The sequence below is a fragment of the Fusarium proliferatum genome (assembly GCF_900067095.1).
Source record: "Fusarium proliferatum ET1 genome assembly, contig: FPRO_scaffold001, whole genome shotgun sequence".
NCBI lineage: Eukaryota > Fungi > Ascomycota > Sordariomycetes > Hypocreales > Nectriaceae > Fusarium > Fusarium proliferatum.
The window spans coordinates 1,236,338-1,259,395 of NW_022194790.1; the positions used below are offsets into that span (position 1 = coordinate 1,236,338).

The 23,058-nt window shown below is 49.5% G+C and overlaps 10 protein-coding genes across 10 annotated transcripts; 4 read left to right on the forward strand and 6 right to left on the reverse strand.

Moving 5' to 3' along the window:
* Positions 1–826: 826 nt before the first annotated feature.
* On the reverse strand, positions 827–3,407 carry FPRO_01671 (uncharacterized protein; the record flags this gene model as incomplete). Its single annotated transcript, XM_031228883.1, has 5 exons — positions 827–1,800; positions 1,859–2,145; positions 2,198–2,938; positions 3,010–3,081; positions 3,280–3,407. 5 exons carry the CDS (start codon positions 3,405–3,407, stop codon positions 827–829), a joined length of 2,202 nt encoding a protein of 733 aa, XP_031074802.1.
* A 1,063-nt stretch (positions 3,408–4,470) lies between these two features.
* Positions 4,471–5,630, reverse strand: FPRO_01670 (uncharacterized protein; the record flags this gene model as incomplete). Its single annotated transcript, XM_031228894.1, has 2 exons — positions 4,471–5,037; positions 5,091–5,630. 2 exons carry the CDS (start codon positions 5,628–5,630, stop codon positions 4,471–4,473), a joined length of 1,107 nt encoding a protein of 368 aa, XP_031074803.1.
* Positions 5,631–6,057: 427 nt separating this feature from the next.
* Positions 6,058–7,532, forward strand: FPRO_01669 (uncharacterized protein; the record flags this gene model as incomplete). The annotated part of the gene is made up of 4 exons (XM_031228905.1): positions 6,058–6,347; positions 6,411–6,694; positions 6,743–6,884; positions 6,932–7,532. 4 exons carry the CDS (start codon positions 6,058–6,060, stop codon positions 7,530–7,532), a joined length of 1,317 nt encoding a protein of 438 aa, XP_031074804.1.
* A 453-nt stretch (positions 7,533–7,985) lies between these two features.
* FPRO_01668 (uncharacterized protein) lies at positions 7,986–10,302 on the reverse strand (the record flags this gene model as incomplete). Its single annotated transcript, XM_031228916.1, has 5 exons — positions 7,986–8,401; positions 8,450–8,975; positions 9,025–9,946; positions 9,999–10,093; positions 10,225–10,302. The coding sequence occupies 5 exons, from the start codon at positions 10,300–10,302 to the stop codon at positions 7,986–7,988; spliced, it is 2,037 nt and encodes a 678-aa protein (XP_031074805.1).
* Positions 10,303–11,387: 1,085 nt separating this feature from the next.
* Positions 11,388–12,251, forward strand: FPRO_01667 (uncharacterized protein; the record flags this gene model as incomplete). The annotated part of the gene is made up of 2 exons (XM_031228928.1): positions 11,388–11,570; positions 11,625–12,251. 2 exons carry the CDS (start codon positions 11,388–11,390, stop codon positions 12,249–12,251), a joined length of 810 nt encoding a protein of 269 aa, XP_031074806.1.
* A 672-nt stretch (positions 12,252–12,923) lies between these two features.
* Positions 12,924–13,427, forward strand: FPRO_01666 (uncharacterized protein; the record flags this gene model as incomplete). Its single annotated transcript, XM_031228939.1, has 3 exons — positions 12,924–13,029; positions 13,128–13,326; positions 13,382–13,427. 3 exons carry the CDS (start codon positions 12,924–12,926, stop codon positions 13,425–13,427), a joined length of 351 nt encoding a protein of 116 aa, XP_031074807.1.
* Positions 13,428–13,685: 258 nt separating this feature from the next.
* FPRO_01665 (uncharacterized protein) lies at positions 13,686–15,185 on the reverse strand (the record flags this gene model as incomplete). The annotated part of the gene is made up of 1 exon (XM_031228950.1): positions 13,686–15,185. One exon carries the CDS (start codon positions 15,183–15,185, stop codon positions 13,686–13,688), a length of 1,500 nt encoding a protein of 499 aa, XP_031074808.1.
* Positions 15,186–15,840: 655 nt separating this feature from the next.
* FPRO_01664 (uncharacterized protein) lies at positions 15,841–19,059 on the forward strand (the record flags this gene model as incomplete). Its single annotated transcript, XM_031228961.1, has 2 exons — positions 15,841–16,005; positions 16,060–19,059. The coding sequence occupies 2 exons, from the start codon at positions 15,841–15,843 to the stop codon at positions 19,057–19,059; spliced, it is 3,165 nt and encodes a 1,054-aa protein (XP_031074809.1).
* Positions 19,060–19,286: 227 nt separating this feature from the next.
* On the reverse strand, positions 19,287–20,452 carry FPRO_01663 (uncharacterized protein; the record flags this gene model as incomplete). The annotated part of the gene is made up of 4 exons (XM_031228972.1): positions 19,287–19,816; positions 19,867–20,178; positions 20,229–20,364; positions 20,420–20,452. The coding sequence occupies 4 exons, from the start codon at positions 20,450–20,452 to the stop codon at positions 19,287–19,289; spliced, it is 1,011 nt and encodes a 336-aa protein (XP_031074810.1).
* Positions 20,453–21,062: 610 nt separating this feature from the next.
* On the reverse strand, positions 21,063–22,447 carry FPRO_01662 (uncharacterized protein; the record flags this gene model as incomplete). The annotated part of the gene is made up of 2 exons (XM_031228983.1): positions 21,063–21,959; positions 22,010–22,447. 2 exons carry the CDS (start codon positions 22,445–22,447, stop codon positions 21,063–21,065), a joined length of 1,335 nt encoding a protein of 444 aa, XP_031074811.1.
* Positions 22,448–23,058: the final 611 nt, after the last annotated feature.

The window sequence follows — 23,058 nt, forward strand, 5'->3', positions numbered from 1 at the left end:
ATCAATCTCAGGTGGCATTTACCGAGCTCATTCCATCGACATATCCGGCATGCAACAGCTGCTGCATAACTGCAAAACAACACTGCATGACACTTGCCAAATAGGTGGCTCTTTGCGATGATGAATCTCTGACTCACTCACGAGATAGCAATGCTAGAGACTGAAACAAGCGGATCTTTGTGCGAGCTATTTTGTTCTGGTCTCAAAAGTTAACCAGGCTAGGCCAGGCTTGACGTTGTGCCACAAATACACTCCCGTGTCTGATGATAGCTCACAATGCATTATACTACAGTATTAGATAGTGCTCCGTAGCTCAAATCTCCGTGTGGCACACCTGGCGGGTAGTACCATGCTGCCATGCCTGCGCTGCATTACATGGTTGTATCAAGAAAAAAGCCACTGATCAGGGGTGAAGCTGCAGCCTCCAAATTACAGTAAGCCTGCAGGAAGGGGCCAATTGGTCTGAGAGCTTTTGTACTGACGTATCGCTTTCATCGTTTTTCATCTCGACAAACATTATTCCAAGAAACATGTTTGTTGTCCATGAGCCTGATCCAATTTAGTAAACTTACAGAACAAGACTCTATGTCGACTAGATGTTCACCATCTTGGACGAATAAAGAATATCGTCAGTCGTCATGAAGACCTTTCACGAGACAAGATGACGTATCCCTTGAGCCCGGGGTAAACTACAGGGCTCTCCATGTATGAGGGAACAAGGATCTGCAGGGCTCACTCATCTGGTGACCAACACCCAGTGAGCCACTCTGTACTTGATAGCATTAATTATTTTCGTTTCTTCTTTCGCACGCCGTACGAGGCATGGCTATTGCTCCATGTGACCACCCATAGAGTTCATGACCACAGCGCCCCAATCCAAATAGCCATCGAACCATATCGAAGGATCAACGCCCTGGAGCACCTCGGAAGCCCAAGGCATTTCTGGATTCCAGTCCGGCATCGAGAACACATCCGACTGCATATCTTGTCCTATTGCCGCCCCTGTCCCTGCCGCGCCGGTCTCGCCCGTACTACTGCCTCCCATCTCCGTGTCTCGGGTCTCATCATGAATCTTCAGCGCTTCTGTCCCAGCCGCAACGATCTCGGCCCATCTTTCCAGTTTTGCCCTTGTGATCTTGACTTTGATTGCGCTCATGCTCCAGAGGTTGTGATCCGATGAACCAGGCTCGGTTGAGGCCATCTGGAATGATGCGTTAGCTTCTTCAAACCGTGCACATATCGCTGATAATATCCCTGTAACATCAAGCGACAGTCCCGGCTGGGTCTGGATCTGTGACCGAAGAGCGGCCACGGCAGCTGGTAGCCTTGGATCTGTACCCTCCCGGAGTGAGATCGGACTGGTTTCATGAGAATCTCTTCCCGTCGTCACTGACGGTGTTGCAACTGATGGGCTGACACTCGCCGAATATGCTGAGTCTGCCTTGTAAATCTCATCGTGGGGGTCGCGTGCACTTGTGTCTTGCGGCATCGGTGTAGTAGCCTTTGTCAAAGGAATCGGGGCCGTGTATTTGGCCCAGCGACCGAGCATTGTCATCCCGTAAACCAGTTGTGCAACTACTGGTGTTGTCTGGTTGTAAAACTCTGAAATTGGTACCGTAAGCCAATCATCAAAGAACTTCTTCAAGGCGTTTCTTGACTGGTAAAAAATGTCGAGAGCTGAAGCAGCCCCTAAGGTTGGAGAAGTCAATGATTCCGACATTGATATAATCCGAGGGGCATCCAGTATAGGAGGTTCATATAACCGGAGCATGGCCGTATTTAAAAACATATTTATCACTCCTGCAAAATTCATCATCAGTAAATCAGAAACGCAATTAGTACGAGTAATAGAACTCACTGTCGTTTGTAAGCTCAGGAGGTAGCCCATTCCTGATCCTGTCAAGTTCGCTATGGAACGCAGAAACATAGGCTGATAATGGTGCTGCTGGTAGACCAACAACTTCTTCCGCTGGGTCATCTGGAGCATTGAGTTGTGCAATCCTCTCCGTCAAGTGCTGGACTCTTACGAGCGTCACGAGGCGCATGTCGGTTTCGTACTCCCTTTCCTGCTCAAGAACAGCCAAACATTGTTGGATGTATTTGGTGTACCGCATGGGTTCTATCCGTAGGAACCCAAGAGACATTCTAACAACAGTTAGTCCCAAAAGAACCGATGAGTGATAGTGGTGAAACTCACGATGAAGATAGATACCACACTCCTAACAAGGCTCTCCTCTCCTCGTTAGTCCTTGCTGCCGGTTGGAATGGTGTCACAACCATCAAGCTGGTCCGCTCAAGAACACTCGGACTGCGGTGCAAGCCCAACTCGCCCACGAGCGTAGAGGCCAAGGCAATCAAGTTGTTTAGCTGTGCGTGCATGAAGCAGTGATACTTATACCACGCAATTATGACAACGATTCCAAGTAATAAGTCCAAGGATCGTTCGGAGCGGATGAGCATGTGGTCGCCTATGTACTTCATCAGATGATACATCTGAGCCCGCATCGACCTTAGACTGCGATAAGATGTAACCATACGGATGGCTGACATGAGAAAAGGCCGCGTCGTCTTGAGTTTTGCTGCTGTGACTCCATCGGGGATGACGACGAACGGGTGAAGAGCCTGCAACTCTTTTCGATAGAGCTTCAAGAGCTCCTCGTCTGAGGCCGGGGGAGGGGGAGCCACCCCACTGGTCTGTCTGCAGATACATTGTGGAGGAGCATATGAGTTGTAAGTATCAGGTATTGACCATTCTATTGTCTCAGGAGAGAGCGAAGAATCCCTCTCTTTCGTTGAAGGCTTCCTTTGATCAGTAGTGGTAGGGTCAACTTCAGTTGGGATGCAAGTAGTGTCTGTTGCAAGATCGGCATTGGTGAGACCACCTGCTTTGAGGAGATTGACTAGTCCATTTAGTCTCTCTTCTATTTGAGCAGTTCGTCTAAAACATGTCAGTGACTGACGATATGTGAATGCGGTGTGTTGTTAGGGTTGTATGATAGGTTAACTTACGATGGTTTGACAGTTCTCTTTTTCCGGGGTCGATGTACCTGCTCTGTACAATTTTTGACTAGTCTTTCACATCTGTAAAGCATGTGTCAGTCCCATTTTCCCTTTTCAACCGCGGTCCCGGGATTAATTATGGAGAGGCTCCGTAATGGCCGCCGAAGATCCGGCCATAGGCCTCCGGAAATCTCGGGCCATTCGGAGCCTCATCTCACGTGGCTCAAGGCATCTGAGAAGTAATCGAAACGTAAGAAAAGGGGTTAAAAATATACTTACCTATCGCACTTTGATCCAGGAGTGCTATTTGACCGTATACACTTGGCTTTTGCTGTAGAACACTGCGCGCAAGCAGCACCCCATTTAGCCGTTGCGGGCTTGGGTCTGTCTGTGTTGGAGGATATCATAACTGTGATCTGCTGTGCATAAAGAGCTTGCAGGAGAGGAATGGAAGGCGGTGTACGCTGACAAGTCCGGCGGACTTTTGACGAAAAGCAGAAAAACCCGGTTCTTTAAGTCGTGTAGTATTAGTTAGTATTTATCAGTAGGTTAATAAGGGAAGACGTCGAAACCGGGATGGGGCGGCTTGGAAAGTCCGGTTGGTTTAGGGTGGGTCCAGGGGTTTCAGCTCCTAGAGCCTCATAACGCCATGTCGGGTCGGAATTGGAGAGTGAATGCCGGTTAGAGCTTAGAAATACATTGATAAGAATCGCAAAAAGAACTCGATTGAGTCGCTGGATCGGTAGCGGTGTTATATCAATGTGTTCTTCTTATCAAGTATCAGCCTTTAGCTGGCGATGTTGCATGATATCATCAAAGCTCGATTCGAAATCCGCTATTCATACTTGTCAGCTCCACTAACAGAAGCATGTGCTAGAGTATAATTTTTATGAGCTTGCCTGAGCTACTCATGTTAGTTTGCCATGATATACATATAAGCTCTATTGACGGGTTCCTTTGAAACAACTCATCTCTACGAGAAACACCTATCACCAAGAGCAACGAACGCTAATCAAGACGCAAACAGCCAACTCACGCGAGACGGAGCAAGCGCTTAAACATAACAGCATCACATCATATGGACCGATAAGAAACAATATTGGAAGACCAGGAGCCCTGCTCAACACGCGTCATGGCATGTCCAAGCTCAGAAAACCATCATGTGAAAGAGGGTCGGCATTCATTAACTCATCACGACATGTGAAAAGGCACTCTCATAAGTCGAATAGTTGCATGCTCTTGTACTCAATGAACTGGTCGCAAAAATCGAAACGCATTCTAACAAAAGAGGCCCCTTATCGAGGCACCTGATACAAGCTCCTAGCCTTTGTACGCCCGTATGTCAAATACACCATATGATGATACATGCCGCCCTGGAGTCATTATGTTGTGAAAACTCCCCGAGTCGGCTTACACAACTCCAGCAGCCCGACAGTTCCCATAATTCTCCCCATCTCCCCCATTCTATCTTTACTTGGACCTCGACACACCAGCGCCAATCACTCCAGGAAGCTTCTCCTCACCAACGCTGAAGAGCATGCCAATAGCCATGTACAGAATGGTAAGCAGGGCAATGGTGAAGCCAGCAAAGAGCCAGAACTGGACACTGATGTCCTGCTTCTGGCACATATTACCACCCCAGTGAGTGACGCTGCCACTCTCAGACTTGGTGACTTGGCAGTGGCAGACAAAGCAAGAGTCCTTGCTTTGACCATATTTGTTCAGGCACTTTCCATGGCCTGTGCAGTTGCCAGTAGCTTCCATACAGCTGTCCTCTGAGGTGAAGCATACAGCTTTAATGGGGTTCGAAGGCTTCGCGGGGGTGGTAGAGGTTTCGGCCGGTGACTCGGCTGTCTCTTCAATAGACGAGATAACGGTCTCAGCCTGTCGACGTCGAAGCTCTTGATCCTTGTCGGACTTGTCCTCAGAGTCGACGTCGACGGGGAGAAAAACCAGGATGGTCTGCAGTTCGCCTGACTCGGCGAGCTTCTGAAGCTTGGGAAGCTCGTTTAGTAAGGTAGTGGGGTGGTCACCATCCTTATCGCGTCAGAAAATAACTTGGTGTAATAGAAATGATATGATTTACTTACCTGGGACCTGCTGTATGATGCATAAGCAGATTGACCGTTGAAACACTTCTCGTCCAAGGCAACAATCTGGCTCAGGGGACACTCGGGCATCTTGGCAAGGACATTTGCGAAGACCTCGGGATGCTCGCCATTTTCCTTGCTAATATCCGTGGTGAAGTCTGGCTGTGTGTTAAATAGCCAGCCAAAGAATGATTCGTATTCGAAGGAGGGCATTCCCTCAATGGTAATAGCGAGCTGGCGCGGCGTCGCGATCTTCTCATCGGAAAGCAATGGCGCAGGGGCCTTTCCAAACTTGTTCATTAAAGAAACGACATTCCCTTCATCGTCGGAGGCTGTGAGATCGCGAAATGAAAAGTCCTGTCCCTCGGGGGCGAGGCGCTGGTAGAGGATGAGACGGGCTTCGCTGGGGGTGATACTCGTCGTAGGCTCGATGTGATGGGATCCTCGGAGAATGTAAACTTTGGTACCGTCAGCGGCGGGTTGTTGAGATGCAGCAGCAATGCCTGCAAAGGCTGCACTGAGCCCGATGTTGAGCTTCATTTTTGATGCGGATTGATGAAGCTTGGTTGTCTTGAGGCTGAAGGCCAGGCTGAGATAGCTTAACGTCGCAAGCTTGATACAGGCAACGCGAATCTGGGATGATGCACGTGTTGGATTGCGGCCGGGTCTCGAGTTGTTCCGTCATACAGTGCGGCAGACCCCCAATTAGAGCGTTACAGTGGCGACTGAAACAGTGTTCAGCGTATTTAGCACAGTCTCGCCGATTACCCTACCTGCCTAGGTATCAAGCTAATCGTAACCGTGGGACAGCAGTTTAGCATTGCAATTCTTGTTGTCGACAATCTCACGATGCATGCCATTCCTTGAATTAATAATACAGTAGCGAGACTAATCGCATCTTCTCTTCTTACAACTTGAGCACTTCTTATTCGGTGTCCTCGTCCGCGGCAGCGGCAGAGGAGGCGATATGTTAGCTCGGCAAACTGTTCTGCGACAAGCAGCTCTCCCCACATCGAGATTCCAAACCCAACGAATAGTCGCCAGCCAGATCCGACCTCTTAACAGGCGAATATCGTTCTTGCCATGGCGTCAAAGGCAATCGAATCCTATACCGGTCTACTTCTCTAAGCCAAATCCTTCGACAAGCGCCAACAAGGTGAACCCAGTCTACCACGGAAGCGCAAACCAGGCGGGGTCTGAGGAAGTCAAGAGAACACTGAGAAAGGCGAAATGGGCTGTCTTCCGATATCGAATCCGGTATGTCTGGCAGCTTCGAAGCTGTCATGGTTGAGCGAACCCTGATGCTAACCCTCCGCGAAGCCGAGCGATCTTCACGACTATTGTACTCTATGCTTGTTGGCAAATCTTCATTGCCGTCGTATTCGATCCCATATTCGACTGGGCTGACGCAGAATGGGAGGCACTTTCTGAAAAAGAGAAGGAGGAAGCCGAGGCCCTCCACGACCCTGACGAGCCGTTGGTATTTCTCCCGTTCCCCTTCACAACCACAGAAGTCAAGCAACCACCATATCGAGGCTCGGACCCAGAGTGGCAAACATTCGTCAAAGTTAGTCAGGATAAGAAGCTTCTTCAGGAGATCAAGAGTAAGTGAAGCCAGTTCGAGGGGGTTTCACGTTCTGACAGTTGCATAGGTGGTCTGGCAAACGAGATCAAGCGTGGCGTTGAGCGAAACCCTGCCTTCAATAAGCTTCTTGGTGGAGAAATAACCGTGAGGAAGTACTGGCTCGACATCATCTTCCCGCCTGCTCCTCCACCGATACACTATGTCTCTGGGTGAGTTTTCAATCTTCACATGATATACATTCGCTAATTCGATGAAGGATCATGATCGACGAGGAGGGCATTTTCTGGGGTGACCGACCCATCGACTCGATTGCTGCTAGCTTTCTTGCTAAAGCACTTTACCCTAAAGCTCTTGCTATGGGTTGCTGGACCTTTGTCAGCTTCTTGACGAAGCAGGTAGTGCTGGATATCTCAAAAGCGATCGGCTTAAGTGAACCTGATCCCCCGGCATCTGGCTGGCACCAAGTGCCAGTGGGCAACCTCCCTGGCATAATTCCACCTCCGACTGCCACCAGAACAGCAGTCCAGCACGATCCCAAGGCACATACTGCACATCTCCCCCCAGTCTTCAATGAGATCATCAGCGCTGCATTTGGCCCAGACGCAAAACTCGATCCCCGTCTTCAAGCTGCTAGCATGGCTGGCGCTCTCGCCTTTCTACGCCATTGGAAGCCTACCAAGAGCCTGCCCGGCAGGGGATGCATCAGAGTTGACGGTATTGTCGAACTCAAGGGAAAGACTGCGGTCATGGCAGTTCTCGTTGCGGGTTACTACGATCCCAAGACTCGTCAGTACGTGGCTGTCCAGACGATGCTCAAGCACCTGATGCAGCTGAAACAACGGCCTGCGCCTGGCTAGACTTGTATCACAAAACAAAATAAATTTCGGAAATTATGCAGGGCTTGGCATGGCATGGCGTGGCGCATGGAACAGGTTTGGCTTGAGATACCATAGGAGATTTAGAATATCAGCGTTTGATATTGCCTTGTTCTACCCTACCCAGTTAACTTGTGCTGTGAAATGATGCAGCATCAACGTGTAAATGCTCCCTATAAGCCTATTCCTTAGGCAAATTCACAAAGAAAAGAAAAGAAAAAAAAGCATCCGTATACCCACCCAACACCAGTACCACCCTATGCCTTCCCATATCCTGCTCATAAAAGGCATCGTTGGATATTGTTCGCACTTGCAAACGCTTCCCTCATCCAATTCAGAGAACTAGTTACCATCACTAGATTTAGTCAGCGGTCTTGAAATTTCCCATGCAGAAGCCTGCTTTCTCCCATGCCCTGACTGATGACGTTGGTAGTGTTAATTCCTCAGGACGTTGATCGAGATGGTGAAAACTTCTAATTCAACCTCCGGACCGCCTGGAACACGCTCATCTCGTGGAATGGCAGCGATGAGATGTGACTCGAGTACGTTGAGCCCTGGATGTAGCATTGCCTCAAAGGCGCGCTCGTGAGGTTGCTGGCCAGGAGCTTGGTGATGAATGGGCTTGAGCGGTTGCTTATTAACCAGTGTCCAGAGGCTGTATTGTCTAGTCTGTAAATGGTTGGGTATTGCGGTGACGGCAAGAATCCGCGTGAGATGGGGAGGTAGGTTAAGAGTGGCAGACTGCTCCATCTCCTTGGGGTTGGGTCTGATGGTTGCCAGTACAGGGCTGTGTGATTGGAGAGTGGGATGAACCTGAATCTTCATACTCTCAATGAGAGCATCGTCGATACCTAGATTTGTTAGTGTTTGCGACTTGGAAATGTGTTTGGGTAAAATACTTTTACCAGAACGACGAGGATGCTTCTGGTCCATATACCCGTTAACAAGCGGATTAGTGATTGGTTGGGGCGGCGGCACGGGTACAGGAGCAGGGACAGCAACGGGAGCAGCCGCAGGAACCGAAGGAGTTGCTTGGCTAGGTGCAGCGCTAGGCGGTTGTGACGGAACTGCTGGCGATGCCCTTGAGGCCTCCTCTGGCTTGAGAGCACTCTGTACAGAAGGGCTAGGAGATGGCACGGCAGATAACGACGTGCTCCTAGCCTTTTCCAATTGAGGGTTGACAGCTTGAGCAGGCGTTGAAGTGCGTGCCGTGCCGTTCACAGTCTGACCATTTGTCAACGCTCCCTTCGATTGAGCTGGCGCTGGTGAATCCGCAGAATCTCGCTGGCCTCCAACATGGATGGTGATCTTTTTGGGCCCAGGTGTAGGCGTCTCACTGGATCCGCCAACCTTTAGTTTAATCTTCGGTTGAGAAGGTTCAGTTACAACAGCTTGTGCTTGTTTTAACTGATCATAAAAGAATTTCTGCAACGCGGTTAGAAATGTTGATAAACACAGGCGACATTATACTGACCTCGAGATCCTGCGCAACCAAGTAGATTTCACTACCTTCTTCATTGTAAAAGTACGCGTTGGTCCACAATAGCTTTGCCTTCTCCTCAAAAGCGGCCCATGACTTGAAATCGCTAACTCCAGTTGAGCCACCACGACCGTGGAAACCCTTGACCGCCTTCTGCAATTTTCGGATCGACATGGGGTCACTGATAACCTTGAAATACTCTTTGAGAGACCGAGGCGGTAGGTTGATGAAAGCTTCGAAGTAAGGGCCATCATATCCAGGGTCTTCGCGTCGGATAAGCTCCTCGATGAGCTTTTCCTGGGCTTGCTGAAATGACAATCCCTTATAGGGTACATCTTCATAGACGTGGTCTGGCTTTGCGGCTGGCGCTGCTGGCTTCGGGATCTCTTTGCCTCGAGTGGACGCCCTTCGACCAGGTGTACGACCAGGTGTTCTCCGCTTGAGTGTAATGGTTCGTCTACGAGAGCTTGGCGCCTCTTCCTCTTCCTCGTCCTCTTCATCCTCGTCCTCTTTTTCTTCCTCGGGCTCATCTTCATCTTCGTCCTCGTTGTCATTCATTTCTTCGTCCTCGTTGTCTTCATTGCCCTCCTCGTCATCATCGTCTGGGAACGGGGTTGGCACAGCCTGATAACCTCTGACATGATATGCCGGATTTTTCTTGGTCATGTAATTGCTGACAGCCTTTCTCAATCGTTCCGCATCTTCATATATCTCGGTTCCCCGAGGGTAGAACTCCTTCGCGTTGCTGATCATGCGCTTGAAGTAGCCCTCAAGCTCGGACAAGTTCTCGAAATCGCCATCGTTCAGTTTCTGCTCGATCATGGATAATGAGATGGGCATGCGTGTTTGTTCGTAATAGTCTGCATTTTCCTCGCGGGATGGAAGTTCTTCGAAATTGGTTGCGACAAGACGTCCACTATAGGATGAGTCAGTATGGTAATGGTGATTGGAAATCTGGTTGGAAATACGCTTTGTCGGCAGTTTTTCGAATATGCTCTAGGAATGACAGGCCATATGTAGTTGTCGATTCTCGAGATTCACCTTTGGAAAGATCGAAATCGCCCTGGGACGCAATGTTAGTAAAAAAATTGATCGGGTGATAGCTGAGTGGCAGAGATTCTCAAGTTGTGCTACGGGGGGATCTTCGCGAACTGGAAATATTCAGATTCGCGAGAAGCGACAGGTCGGACTTACAGTAAGTCTGCGACGCTTAGAGCCTCTGTCGTCGTTGTCGACCGCAGCAGCGCCATTGGCCTTGCGTTTGCTGTCCATTGTGATTATAATCGATAGGGTCGCCTAATCGAGCGCATCAAAGATGATTACGGTATGTTTCCCTTGAGGATTTCGTTGGGACGCAATTGAGGATCGCAAACCTGGAGATCGAGGTCGTTTGCGACGGCGCTTGTGTGGATTTTGACGCGTGCGATCCAATGGTCGCGTCAAGCAAGATACCAAGTCCAGGGTCGGACCTCAAAAAAACAGGGCAAAGTTTAGAGGATGCACCGTATGAAATGCACCATTCGAATGTTTTGCAGGCTCCCGTTTTGCTTTAGGCTATCGCGGGTCTATGCAGGCCCTACAAATGCTCCGATGCTGGCGATTTTGATGTGGTGGTAAATGGGGCTGGCTTCTTTGGAGCTGAGGGCGAGGTTTGGAGGCACATTCAATGGATCCAATGCTAGTGGTGGCCCGTGGAGGTACGGTATCCACTTGGACCTACCGAGAAGCTATTATGTGTGCCTGAAAACGGGTTAAGGCAACAAGGCAGACATTGATAATGGAATTCAACAATAGTGAATGTCAACAGACTATAAGGACTATTACTCGGCACAATTAATACATGTTGCATTGATAGCGACGCCTCTGTGGTGCTATTGTTCTCACACGCTTCAGGCCTCATGCATCGAACTTGAAAGGCACCCATGATACGAATTCAAGGAGATCGCCTACGCTATGATCGCTTCAGATGTATCATGAAAACTATACTTTGAACAATATGCACAATTAAATCCAAATCAATCTAATGGTTTTCAGAAGTAGATAGTGAGCAAATAGGGGAATGCACTTGTCTTCGAAGAGACTATAGGTATTTAAATTCCCAGCTTTTAAACACTCAACTCATAACCAAAGAAAAGTAAATAAGAATTGCCATGATGAACACAAAGTCGTTATGAGGGGTCGTTTTAGAGGCTAGGAGCCCAGTCAAACGGGGCACTGCCTACCTAGACTGCTAAGCTCAAAGCTCCCATTATTCAACCCCACATTGACCTCATTATCAAGATTCAGATCTCATCTCAGGGACTGTAACCTTTACAACTTCACTTCACCAGCACGAGGAATCAAAGTAGCCAGACAAGATGGCTGACACACCAAGCGAACCACCTCCTGACTATGAAAAGTCCACCGCCGCTCAGGGCACCCCTCAGCGGCCTTTACGGAAAGGTCCTATACCGCTAGAACTCCCAATTCTTAAGCATCTCAACGGCAAGAGAGTGATTCTTGCATCTGCCTCACCGCGAAGAAAGGCATTGCTCCAACAGGTGAGCCAAAGACATCCGAGTTAACGCCAATGGCCTTTTTCTCATGATACATAGTTTGGCCTTACAAACCTTGAGATTCTCCCATCCACCAAACCCGAGAATCTCGACAAAGCCGCACTAGGTCCCTACGAGTATGTAGCTGCAACTGCTCACCAAAAGTGCATGGACGTTTATACTACCGCACTTGAAGTTCATCTGAAATCTATACCGGATCCTGATCTGGTCATTGCTGCGGACACTGTTATCGTTACCAAGGATGGTCGAATTCTGGAGAAGCCTCGAAGTGAAGCTGATCACATTCGCATGCTCAAGCATCTGCGAGACCAGAGAATGCACAAGGTCTTGACGTCGATTGTAGTAATCGCGCCAAGAGAAGACGCGAGACATCCGGGCTATATCATCGATACCTACACAGAAGAGACCAAGGTGTACTTCTTGAGTGAATCTGATGGTCTCCCTGATGATGTGATTGAAGCGTATGTCAAGACTCGTGAGGGTGCGGATAAGGCCGGTGGCTACGCTGTGCAAGGCGTGGGCGGCATGTTGCTTGTCGAGAAGCTTGACGGAAGTGTCGACAACGTCGTTGGACTTCCAGTGAGAAAATGCATGGCTATGGCGGAGAAAGTTATATTTAGACAGGAAGAGGAGGACTTTGAAGGTGAAGGGGAGGAGGAGGACTAGGTGTTGAGTAGGAATAGAGGAAACCAGGGAAATAGAATGGATACTCATGCAATTTAACGAGCTACACAAATGTGGCTTGAGCAGTCCCCATTTTGTCAGTCCTTTCTTTCTCTCTTCCAAGTTATTCGGGTTTCCAGAAGTGTTCTTTGAAGCTGATAGGTGCAAAATGGTTCTGTCCCGTCATCGTGGACCCAAGGTCTCAGCACCAGAGGACATATGATACCCGGTCCTCATGACTACTGAGCTGAGCTAACAGACAGATTGCATTAACAAGGACAAGCTGCCTTTGCAGTGTCGAACAACCCAGTTTGAGCCTCGTGGATTTACTGAGGACGGTAGAGTGAAGTTACATAATTACATAATTATCATGACCAAATTAAAATATTGGTGTTGCAGATCAGGAACAAACCAACCCAAGACATGATTCAATCGCCAAACCAGGAGAACGCCGCCTTCCATATTGGATGTCAATATGCAAGGACCAGGCAGACTAAGGGTCCGGTAGTGTCATTTTCACATGGAAAATCCGGGGCAGCACCCTTGCACGTCATTTGCGACCTACATATCCTCTCTCACATGAAAGTTCTATGCGCATCTTGACAAATTTTGCACGTTTGTTTGTTTGTTTACGTCTCACTACCATTCTCCTCACTATCACTACTCAGCCAAAAGATGTCGTCTCCAAATAACAAGTCTCCAGCCAATGGCGATGCCGGGGCCGCCGATGAGAAACCACGACTCACTGAGGAGGAAAAGAAGCAGAACCATATCGCATCTGGTATGTGAATTGTTTACACGTGATATTTGCTGTCGCATGATATCTGCGATGCTCTTGAGTATTCTTTGAGTTGATATTTGCTAATGCGCATCAATCAGAGCAGAAGCGACGCCAAGCGATTCGTGAAGGCTTCGACCGCTTAACTGAACTGGTGCCTGGCTTAGAAGGCCAGGGGAGATCCGAAGGCCTGGTGCTGAAGCGGACAGTTGACTATATGCGTGAGCAGCTCTCAGAGAGGCAGGCCATGGTTGATCGTATTGAACAGGCTGGCGGTGATGTCGATGAGAAACACAAGAAGTGAGTCGGGTGACCACTTTGCGATCAACAAACCAGGTACTAACTGTCTTTGAAGGGCGCTATATCAACAGGCGGCGAACCCAGGTCGTACTAGGGGATGATTACGCACTTGGAGGGTCTTCACAGCTACCGCACGTCAAGAGCCCGAACAGACTCAACGACGTTGGGCATTGAACCGATGGAACTGATTGACTGTCGCATATCAGCCTGACCATCCCAAATCGCGATAGCAACGAGCCGCGCCATAATGGCAGCGCCGCGCTATCAGCATGACTAGGGAAGCAAGACTGATATAGAGACTATTGTATCATACAAACGTGGTTTTACATTTATTATTACACGACATCGCATCTCTATGCCTAGGCAAATGTGTCTACCATGGTCCTGAACCGCTCACGTACCTCCTCTGGTGATAGCATCTCCTTGCCCAGCGAAACTCGTTTGTTCTCAACATCTTTCTGTCCGATCACGAGGATCTCACCATAGTTCTTCTCTCTTGCCTCCTTAATTTTCGCACCCAGAGGCCGTGCACTATCATCTATGTCAACCGACAGCCCAGTCGGTCGAAATGCGTTATCCTGGGTAGGGAGTGTGCCGTTCTCAAGCTGCTCGTAAAGTTGGTCGTTGTTACCAACCAGCATACTGCGCACTTGCCCCGCCCATTCGACAACAGGTTCGGCAGTGTTGATGGTGAGAATGATGACTTGGCGAGGGTTCAACCAGAAAGGCCATTTGCCATTGTACTTCTCAATCAGGAGAGCCATGAGACGCTCAACCGAACCCAGGACAGCGCGGTGAATCATGACAGGGCGCACGGGGCCATACTCGTCGAGCAGAGAAGCATCTGTGGTCGTCTCGCCTCTAGCTTCATATTCTGGCGCAGGGGCCTGATACTCAAGTTCAAATCGCTTGGGTAGTTGAAAGTCAAGTTGGATGGTCGCTGTCTGATGCTCCTTTCCATCCGAGTCTGTGAGGACGATATCGATCTTGGGTCCATAGAAAGCACCATCTCCTTCATTGACACCCCATTCCATGCCTGATGCATCCAGAGCTCGCTTCAAGGCGCTCTCGGCTTGGTCCCACTCCTCTTGGGTACCAATGTAGTGATCTTTTGGCCGTGTGGAGAGTGCAAGTCGGTAATTTGAGCCAAATCGCAGAACAGTGTACACCACCTTGACAAAGTCTAGGGTCTTCTTGATCTCCTTCTCAACTTGAATTGGTCGGCAAAAAATGTGTCCGTCATCCTGGTGAAAACGACGAACACGAGTGAGTCCACTCAATGCGCCGGAAATCTCGTTTCGATGCAGAGGACTGAAGTCGGCATATCGAATTGGAAGATCTCGGTAACTACGGTTTTTGGAAGCGAAAATGAGGCAGTGGCCGGGGCAATTCATGGGCTTGAGACCATAATCACCCTCTTCTTCCTCGTCAGGCTTCAGATCCTTCTGGTCACCCCCACCGCATCCGTCATGTTGCGCAGGCGGTGGCTCTGTATTCCCTCTCACAGCATACATGTCGTCGGCGTAGTTTTCCAGATGACCTGACTTGGCCCATAGTGACTTTTTGTAGATGGTCGGCGTAATAACCTCCTCGAAGCCATATCGTACGTATTGTTTTCGGAGAAAGTCGACAAGCCGATTGAAGATTCGCGAGCCATTCGGTAAGAATATGGGGGAGCCAGGGCTGTAGATCGAGCTGATAAAGAGTTCTTGCTTGGTACCGAGTTTACGATGGTCGGGAGGTTCTCGCTTTTCGGACTTTCCAGAATAGAACCGGCTGCGGGAGATGCACTGCGGGCACGTCCAAGGTCTTCTTAGAGACGTATTGAAAGCCGCTCGGGCGGTCCTCGAGCGGATCATGGCCACTTCAGCATGCAATGGCGCGTGATAGATAGATATTCAATGCTTTTGCGGAAATATGACGATCCAAAATTCACAAACCCACCTGAAAGCGTTCCATGGACGCCTGCCAGCTCGTTGCTGTTTAAAGCCTAGCGGACACCCACGGGCCGCTATTCTTAGCGGTCAGCTATCGCCTATCAGCAGTCGGTGGACATGTCCAGTTCGTGTAGCGGTTAACAATATAAGGTAATACATACAGGGCGATGTCTCTGCATACCTATTAAACCTCATGAAGAACACAATCATGCTGACAGTTTGGTAGGTCAGATCATACGTAATTCCATATATGAGAGGTGATATCATAGGTTGAATGTACAGTCCCTTTGTTCTATAGTGGTTATGGACATTGTGGCATGGGTCTCTGGGTCTTTGTGTGACCCCTCCCCAACGCTAACAACCTAATGGAACCCCGCCATCCATACAAACAGAGCAACTGCGTGAGCATTGGATCTCAACTAGCCAAAATTCACGACTCATCTTCATACCGTGATTTCTCGTCGCCCTCACACAACGAGGCTCTCGATCTCTCAATAATCCGTTGCCATACTTAAGCTCCCAAAGTCCTAACTAATCCTGCGGCTCCCACGGACATAAGCCGCTGCTGGCTCTTACCATGAGCTTCGCTATCGAAGTCCCCGGCGATGCGAATCCGCTGTCTTTGCAGTCGCTGTACCAGACACTGCAGTCAGCCACTTCAACCGATTATGCGCAGCGTCAGACGGCAGGGCAACAGCTAACATCATGGGAGCTCCAACCAGGCTACTATTCTTCGTTGCAGGTGAGCCTTATGGCCGAGATGGAGACTCTTTTCAACGCACTAACAATCTCGCAGGCTGTCTACCTCGACAAGTCCCTCGCCTACGAAGTTCGATTTCTCGCCATAATTCAGCTCAAGAATGGTATTGACCGCTATTGGCGGTTATTCAACCAGGTCAAGAACAGTATAAAACCAGAGGAGAAGAGCTTGATACGCTCGCGACTATTCCAAGGCTCTATCGAGGAAGAGCACACCAACCTTGCTCTACACAATGCTCTGGTGGTCGCGAAGATCGTTAGAATCGATTATCCTGGCGAATGGCCAGATGCTATGGGCAATATTATCGAACTCCTCCGTTCATCGCGAAATGGTAACCAGAGACATCTTCATGGCATCCTCGAGATTCTACTACGAGTGGTGAAGGAACTAGGAACCGCACGCATGCGAAAGAACCAGACCGCTCTACAATCAGTCACCCCTGAGATTGTTCACGTTCTAAGCGAAGTCTACTCAGAAAAGTCACAGGCATGGATGGGCTTCCTTACTGGTGGGCCGGGAGGTCAGGAGGAAGCCAACCTGGCTATGCTCAACAGCTTACTTGCTCTTCGAGTCCTTCGTCGGCTCGTTATAATGGGCTACGAGCGCCCCCACAGTGACAACACCGTTGAGCAATTTTGGACTTTGTCACAGAACCAGTTCGGGCAGCTCCTCAACCTTGTTAGTCATGACTCGGCAGTCCCACCAAACTATCAAGAAGTCGTTGGCAAACACTTGCTCCAGTTTACCAAGCTGCACATTGACATGGCGGAGCAGCATGCCGCCAGCTTTGTGTTTCTTCCCAACTCCATCCCATTGGTACAATCATATTGGGAGCTGGTCGCGAAGTTTGCAGAGGTATTTGACAAGTCTGGCGGTATCAGACAAGGCCCATCAGAGACCGGATCTGCAAAATCCAAGGTCGAGGGACCCGTACTAGAAAGACTGGCCCTCAAGGGGCTTCTCCTGCTCAGGTCATGCGTCCGGATAGGGTTCCAGCATGTCCAGACTTTTAGATGGCGAAGCCCGGAAGTAAAAGCCGAGCAAGAAAAGGCTAAGAACCTGATCAAATCGGAACTTTTGAAACCTGATCTCGTCATTCAAATTGTTAACTCCATCATCACCCATCTCTTTGTCTTCCGTAAGTCGGATCTTGAGGGTTGGGAGGAAGATCCAGAGGAGTGGGAGCAGCAGGAACAGAGCGAAGGAAATGCTTATGAGTGGGAAGTAAGGCCGTGTGCTGAAAAGCTGTTCCTCGATCTTCTCACAAACTATAAGGACTTGCTAGTTCCTCCCCTGTTGTCTTATTTCCAGACAGCACAAGATTCCCAGGCCGATATTGCTACCAAAGAGGCAGTGTATACTGCAATGGGCCTCGCCGCTGCTCATGTTCATCACGTGTTCGACTTTGATGCCGTTCTGGCTTCAACGATTGTCAATGATGCACGTCTACAAGGCGGTCTCTGCAAAGTACTGCGACGACGAATCGCCATCCTTGTGAGTCAGTGGGCTCCTATCAAGCTCGATGACTCAAGTAGGCCGATCGTCTACCAAATCTACCGGCATTTCCTCAACCCTGATGATGAGACCAACGATGTGGTCGTCAGAATTACAGCTGCCCGACAACTACGATGGATTGCCGATGAGCTTGACTTCAATGTGGACGCTTTCCTGCCATACACTTCTGATGTTTTGTCACAGCTCATCAACCTTGTTCAAAGTGTTGATGTCGATGAAACTAAGTTGGCTATCCTTGAGTCCATTAGAATCCTGGTTACACGAATGGAAGAGCAAGTATCCCAGTTTGGAGACCAGCTCATGTCGGCTCTTCCTACAGTTTGGGAGAACTCTGGGGCTGAAGAGTACATGATCAAACAAGCGGTAACATCGATTTTCGCAGCCCTGGTTATGAGCATGGGTCCGGATTCACAACGATATCAGCACTTCATGCTGCCACTCCTCTCTGAAGCAGCCCGTCGAGGATCAGACCTACACCTCCACTTAATTGATGAGTCTTTGGAATTGTGGAATAATATTCTCATGCAGAGCTATGCTCCCCTGGCTCCTGAGTTGGTAAACATTGCAGAACTTGTTCTGCCACTACTCGAGTATGATAGTGAGACTGCCTCACTGGCTCTAACAGCTGTTGAGTCTTATATCCTTCTTGCTCCTGCTTCTATGCTAGAAGATCGCCTGCGTCGCCCGACATTGAGCGCCTTGTCTAACATCTTAGACTCAAAGAGCCGAGAACAAGTTCGTATGGGTACTAGTTGCATTGAGAATTTTATCAGGGCCGCTGTCGAGCTTGGCGGCTCGACGGGAGTTTCAGTCATCTTACAGGATATGGTTGAAATCGGCTTTATGAACAAAATCCTCGGAAACCTACATGATGCTTGGGAATCACATCAGACCACAGGTCCCAACCGAAAGGTCAGCAAACTCAGTACTATCACTGAGACAGATTACTTTGCCATTCTAGGACGATTGGCTCTCGCTGAACCCACACTCTTCAGTCAGATGCTGACCAATATGGGTTCGCTTGATCAAGTCTGGGCCTGGCTCTCATCTGAGTGGTTCTCACATATGTCAAGTATGGACCACATTGAGCGGCAGAAACTCTACCTACTTGGCTTGACAAGATTGCTGGAATTGCCATCACCTGTTCAAGAACTCGTGTTGAGCAAACTCCAGGACTACTTCGACATGTGGATCAATGTGATTTCCGATCTCCAAGATGGTGTTGCCAACGGAACCGATACCCTGATATGGGGTCCTTTGGAGACTACCGAATATGATACCCCCAAGATCATTGCGGACCGCAACATGGAAGCCAAAGATCCCATTCATACCGTTCACGCGTTCGATTTTGTCAAGATGCGCCTGCAGGATTTGGTGAACAGGGTCGGAGGTGAGCAGGCCTTCCAGGAGCAGTGGGCTGTCAATGTAGATAAAGAGGTGCTGGACAAGTTTCAGCAAATGGCTTCTGGTGTTCAGCAACAGCAGCAACAGCAACAGCAGCAACAGCAACAGCAGCAGTAAGATAATATCATTCAGCATTGGATTAGAGTAGCAGAAGATTACGATGATGAATTGGGAAATGATACACCAGGGATTGGTTTGCGTTAAGATTAGACCATTGTTAACGGTTTCATACAGATGGTTAAAGATTGCTATGAAGGCTTCTCTCAATAGCTGTTAACTCAGTGAATTGAAATATCAGCAACATGAATCTATCACTTGGGCCAAATATCGCCTACAGCCGCCATCTATAGCTTGCTCTGTCCCTCCTCAGGTATCTTAATAACAACCTTGCCCCAAGTCCCCCGGCCACCAAGAGCCTTCAGCGCAGCCCCAGTTCTCTCAAGACCAACAAACTCCTCATCAGTATACTCAGTACCTCTGAGCTTACCCTGCTTGACAAGATCCATGATGCCATTCCACACCTTGGGTATCGTCTCCCTCTCATGGATAGAGTATGCTCCCCAGTGAAGTCCGACAATAGAAATGTTCTTAAGAAGAACCTTGTTCATGGCGACCTTTTCGATCTTGCCAGCTGCGAAACCGATAACGAGAATTCGGCCGTTCCAGGCTGTGCACTTTGTAGAAAGGTCGATCAGACCGACGGGGTCGTAGACAATGTCGACTCCACGAGACTTAGGAGTCAAAGCCTTGACCTTAGCGGGCCATGTAGCGTCGTTATAAGAGATAACATGGTCGGCGCCATAAGACTTTGCAATGTCGAGCTTATGCTGTGTAGAAGCTGTCGCAATAACAGTCGCGCCAAAAGCCTTGGCCACTACTTCATGTCAGTTCACGATCTCATCACCACTCCTGAGAATCTCATACCTTGAACGGCTGCAAGGCCAACACCGCCAGCTGCAGCATGGACAAGTACGTAATCGCCCTTCTTGACACCAGCTCTCACAACCAAAGCGCCATAACTTGTAGGCGCAGTGACAAATAGACCAGCCGCCTCCTTGAATGACCAGCCGTCGGGAACAGGCAGGAGTGTCTCTTCTTTCGCCTTGATCTTTGTTGCAAAAGCGCCTTGCGATGCGCCAAAGACTCGCGATCCAACAGGAAACTTGGGGTTGGAGCTACCCTTGGGTGTGGCGACGACGGTACCTGCGAATTCGGCGCCGGCAATCCAGGGAAAAGCTTTATGGTGTTAGTATTCTGTGAGTGATGGCTTGAGTTGATGAGCTTACGGGGTTGGTTTTGATATTTTCCTTGGATTTGTAAGATATCGAAGAAGTTGGCGGCGGCGGCGTGAACTTGGATGAGATACTCATTGTCTGTGGGCTTGGGATCGGGAAGATCTGAGACCGTGAGCTGGTCAGGGCCCTTTTGATTTTGTTAGTGTATCTGACGGAAGCGATTGGTGACCTTGGAAGCTCACCTTGAGGTATTCGGTAATTTGGATGCCGCGCATGATGGATATGGTGGTGGATATGTGCTGGCTGAGTATTATGAGTGTTGTTCCGTCGGTAAACAATCGGAGGTTATCGAGAGTTGACTAAGAAATCACGATATATAGTTTACAAATGGCAATTGGAGGAGAGATCGGAGATGTCGCAAAAGAAAACCAAAAAGAAAAAGAACAGATTTAATAGCTGACGTCGGTTACCTTGTCGCGGCCAGAGTCTGGGGTTACGCGGGGAAGAGATCCATGAGCCGAGGCATCTTCCCCCGGCGATCGGCCCCTACTTTAGTTAATTGATAGTGGACTACTCCGTACACCAATACCAATATGACCACATCAACTTCCATGATAACCTTATTAGCAAGCTAGCTTCATGAGTTCAGCTATAATCAGAGTCATGACTAATTACAAATCACATTAAAACAAGTTGTGAAGTTCGAAATACTCTCTGTTCCATACCTGATATTTATGACCACACCATGCTTCACCTAGAGGATATCTCCCCAATCAACCTGTATTTCTCAGCTTGTCTCGCCAGTCTTGACTCGAATACCCCTCCCAACTGAAGTGAGCAAACCCTGGATTCTAATCCCCAAAATCTCCGCACTGGGCCTCTCGTTCAAGGTCCGCTAAGCAAATGCTCAATGGCGCCCTGGACACTCCCGCCACTTCGACGCAGGGCCGCAACATTGCGGTCAAAGTCAAAGAAGCCCATATCGTTAAGCTGGCGCAATTGCTCAGCGTAGCGCTCTTCCGGAGGTCGGTTATCAGTAGGGGCCGCAGGAGCCGAGTTCAATCCACCACCACCAAGCATTTGCATCATCTGCTGCATCATCTCGGGGTTCATGCCAAAGGGGTTGTTAGGCTGTGCGCCAGCTCCAGGAGGAGGGAAGAGCGCAGCGAATGGGTTCGCGGGAGGTGGGCTAGTGGTTGAGCCCTGCTGCGTGCCACCTTGGCTGGGCGTTGTTCCAGAGTTTTGCGCATCGGCCGAACTGTCCGTCGCTCCTTGGCTAGATGTGTTACCTGTGCCAGTCTGTCCCGTCGCTGTCTGTCCCTGGCCGACGTCTCCGTACAGTGAGCGAAGTCCCTGGAGCTGCTGCATCAGCTGAGCCATGTCAGGAGCGTTGCCTCCCTGTTGGCCTCCCAACATGCCTGAGAGAAATGGGTTGGCGAGAGGGTTTGCCTGGCCTTGTTGACCCTGCGTATTTCCTCCGCTGGCTGCGGCCTGGGGTGTGGTGTCGGTAGCACCGGGAGCTGGGAAAGCTCCAGCCTCTCCTCCTTGCATGCTTCGCTGCATACGCATAGCCTGGCTCATCATCTCGGGGCTGCTCATCATCTGTCGCATAAATGGTGATGTAATGATTTCTCGGGCGTTGGGAAGGTTTCGAAGCATAGGGTTCGAATCGATCAGCATATTGATAAAATCGGGATTGTTAAGAGCCTCGTTCATAGATTGTTGAACGTTGGGATCGGACATGAGTCGTTGAATTCGTGCCTCGTCCATTGGAGCGCCCATCTAGAAGTATGTGTCAGCAACAGTCGACATCTACAGTGCATCATACGTACACCACCGTCGGGCCCAAACATATCCAGGCCGGGAAGGCCATTCCCGAATCCAGCATACCGAGCACCAGTCAAGTTGGCAAAAGGTTGGTTTGCTGTGCCTGAAGCCATGTTGGTAGGGGCGGAAGTCGATGTGGAGGTGTTGGCGGTGGGAGTTTGATTGGGCTGCTGATTGCTGGCAGCGCTCTTGACCATGTGGATTGTGTTGTTGTGCTTAATCTTGTAAGTGCTCAGAGCATCATCGTTCTTCATGACTCTGCCAGAGTAGATGAGACGCTGTCGTTCAACGGGAATGTTCTCAAAGTCCTCTCCCGCGAGCTTAGTCTTGAGGTCGAGGACAGTTGCTGTATCGTTGATAGTGATGCTATGCGTGCTGTCTGAGGAAGTCTTCACCTTGAAGGTGATCTGAGAGTCAGCGCTCGGCTCGGGGTTGTCAGCCATTGTGTAGACTGGCGATATGGCGTGGCGCGGCGCAACGAGGGGGTCGAATAGCGATAGCGGCGGGGGTTGAGGATGGAAAAGAGCGGGGAGGGAGCTCTTGAGTGCAGAAGCAGGTTATGAGCGATCTTGAGAGCTGTTCCCAGATATGCTGTTACTGCTAAATAGGTATAGTCTACTGCCTGGGGATGTTGGGAGGAAAGGTGTAGTCTCGGAAGTCAAGACGATGTTGAAGGCGAAGTTGGAAGCAGGTAAATTGAGCGAAGCCTTGAGAAGAAGTGGAGGGTAGACTAAACGTCAAGGCCCAGTCCCATACGCTAAGTGCTGAGTTACTCAATTGGATCAACTGCAGATGCAGGCGTAGGTAGGCGAAGGCGTAGGCGCAGGCAGCCTAGGCTCAGGTGGTATTATCAGTCGGTAGTGACGTGGGGCAACTTTTACTGCCAATGACGCGCTGTGGATAATTATCAAATAGAATGAAGGGTACGGAGTATGCAGAGTCGACGAAGCAGGGCAGGGTTTGGAGAAGTTATAAAAAGAAATATTCTGTAAATAGAGACTTTGTTTGCATGCGAGTTAAATGTTGTATCAAAACCTTTTTATGGGACAGGATC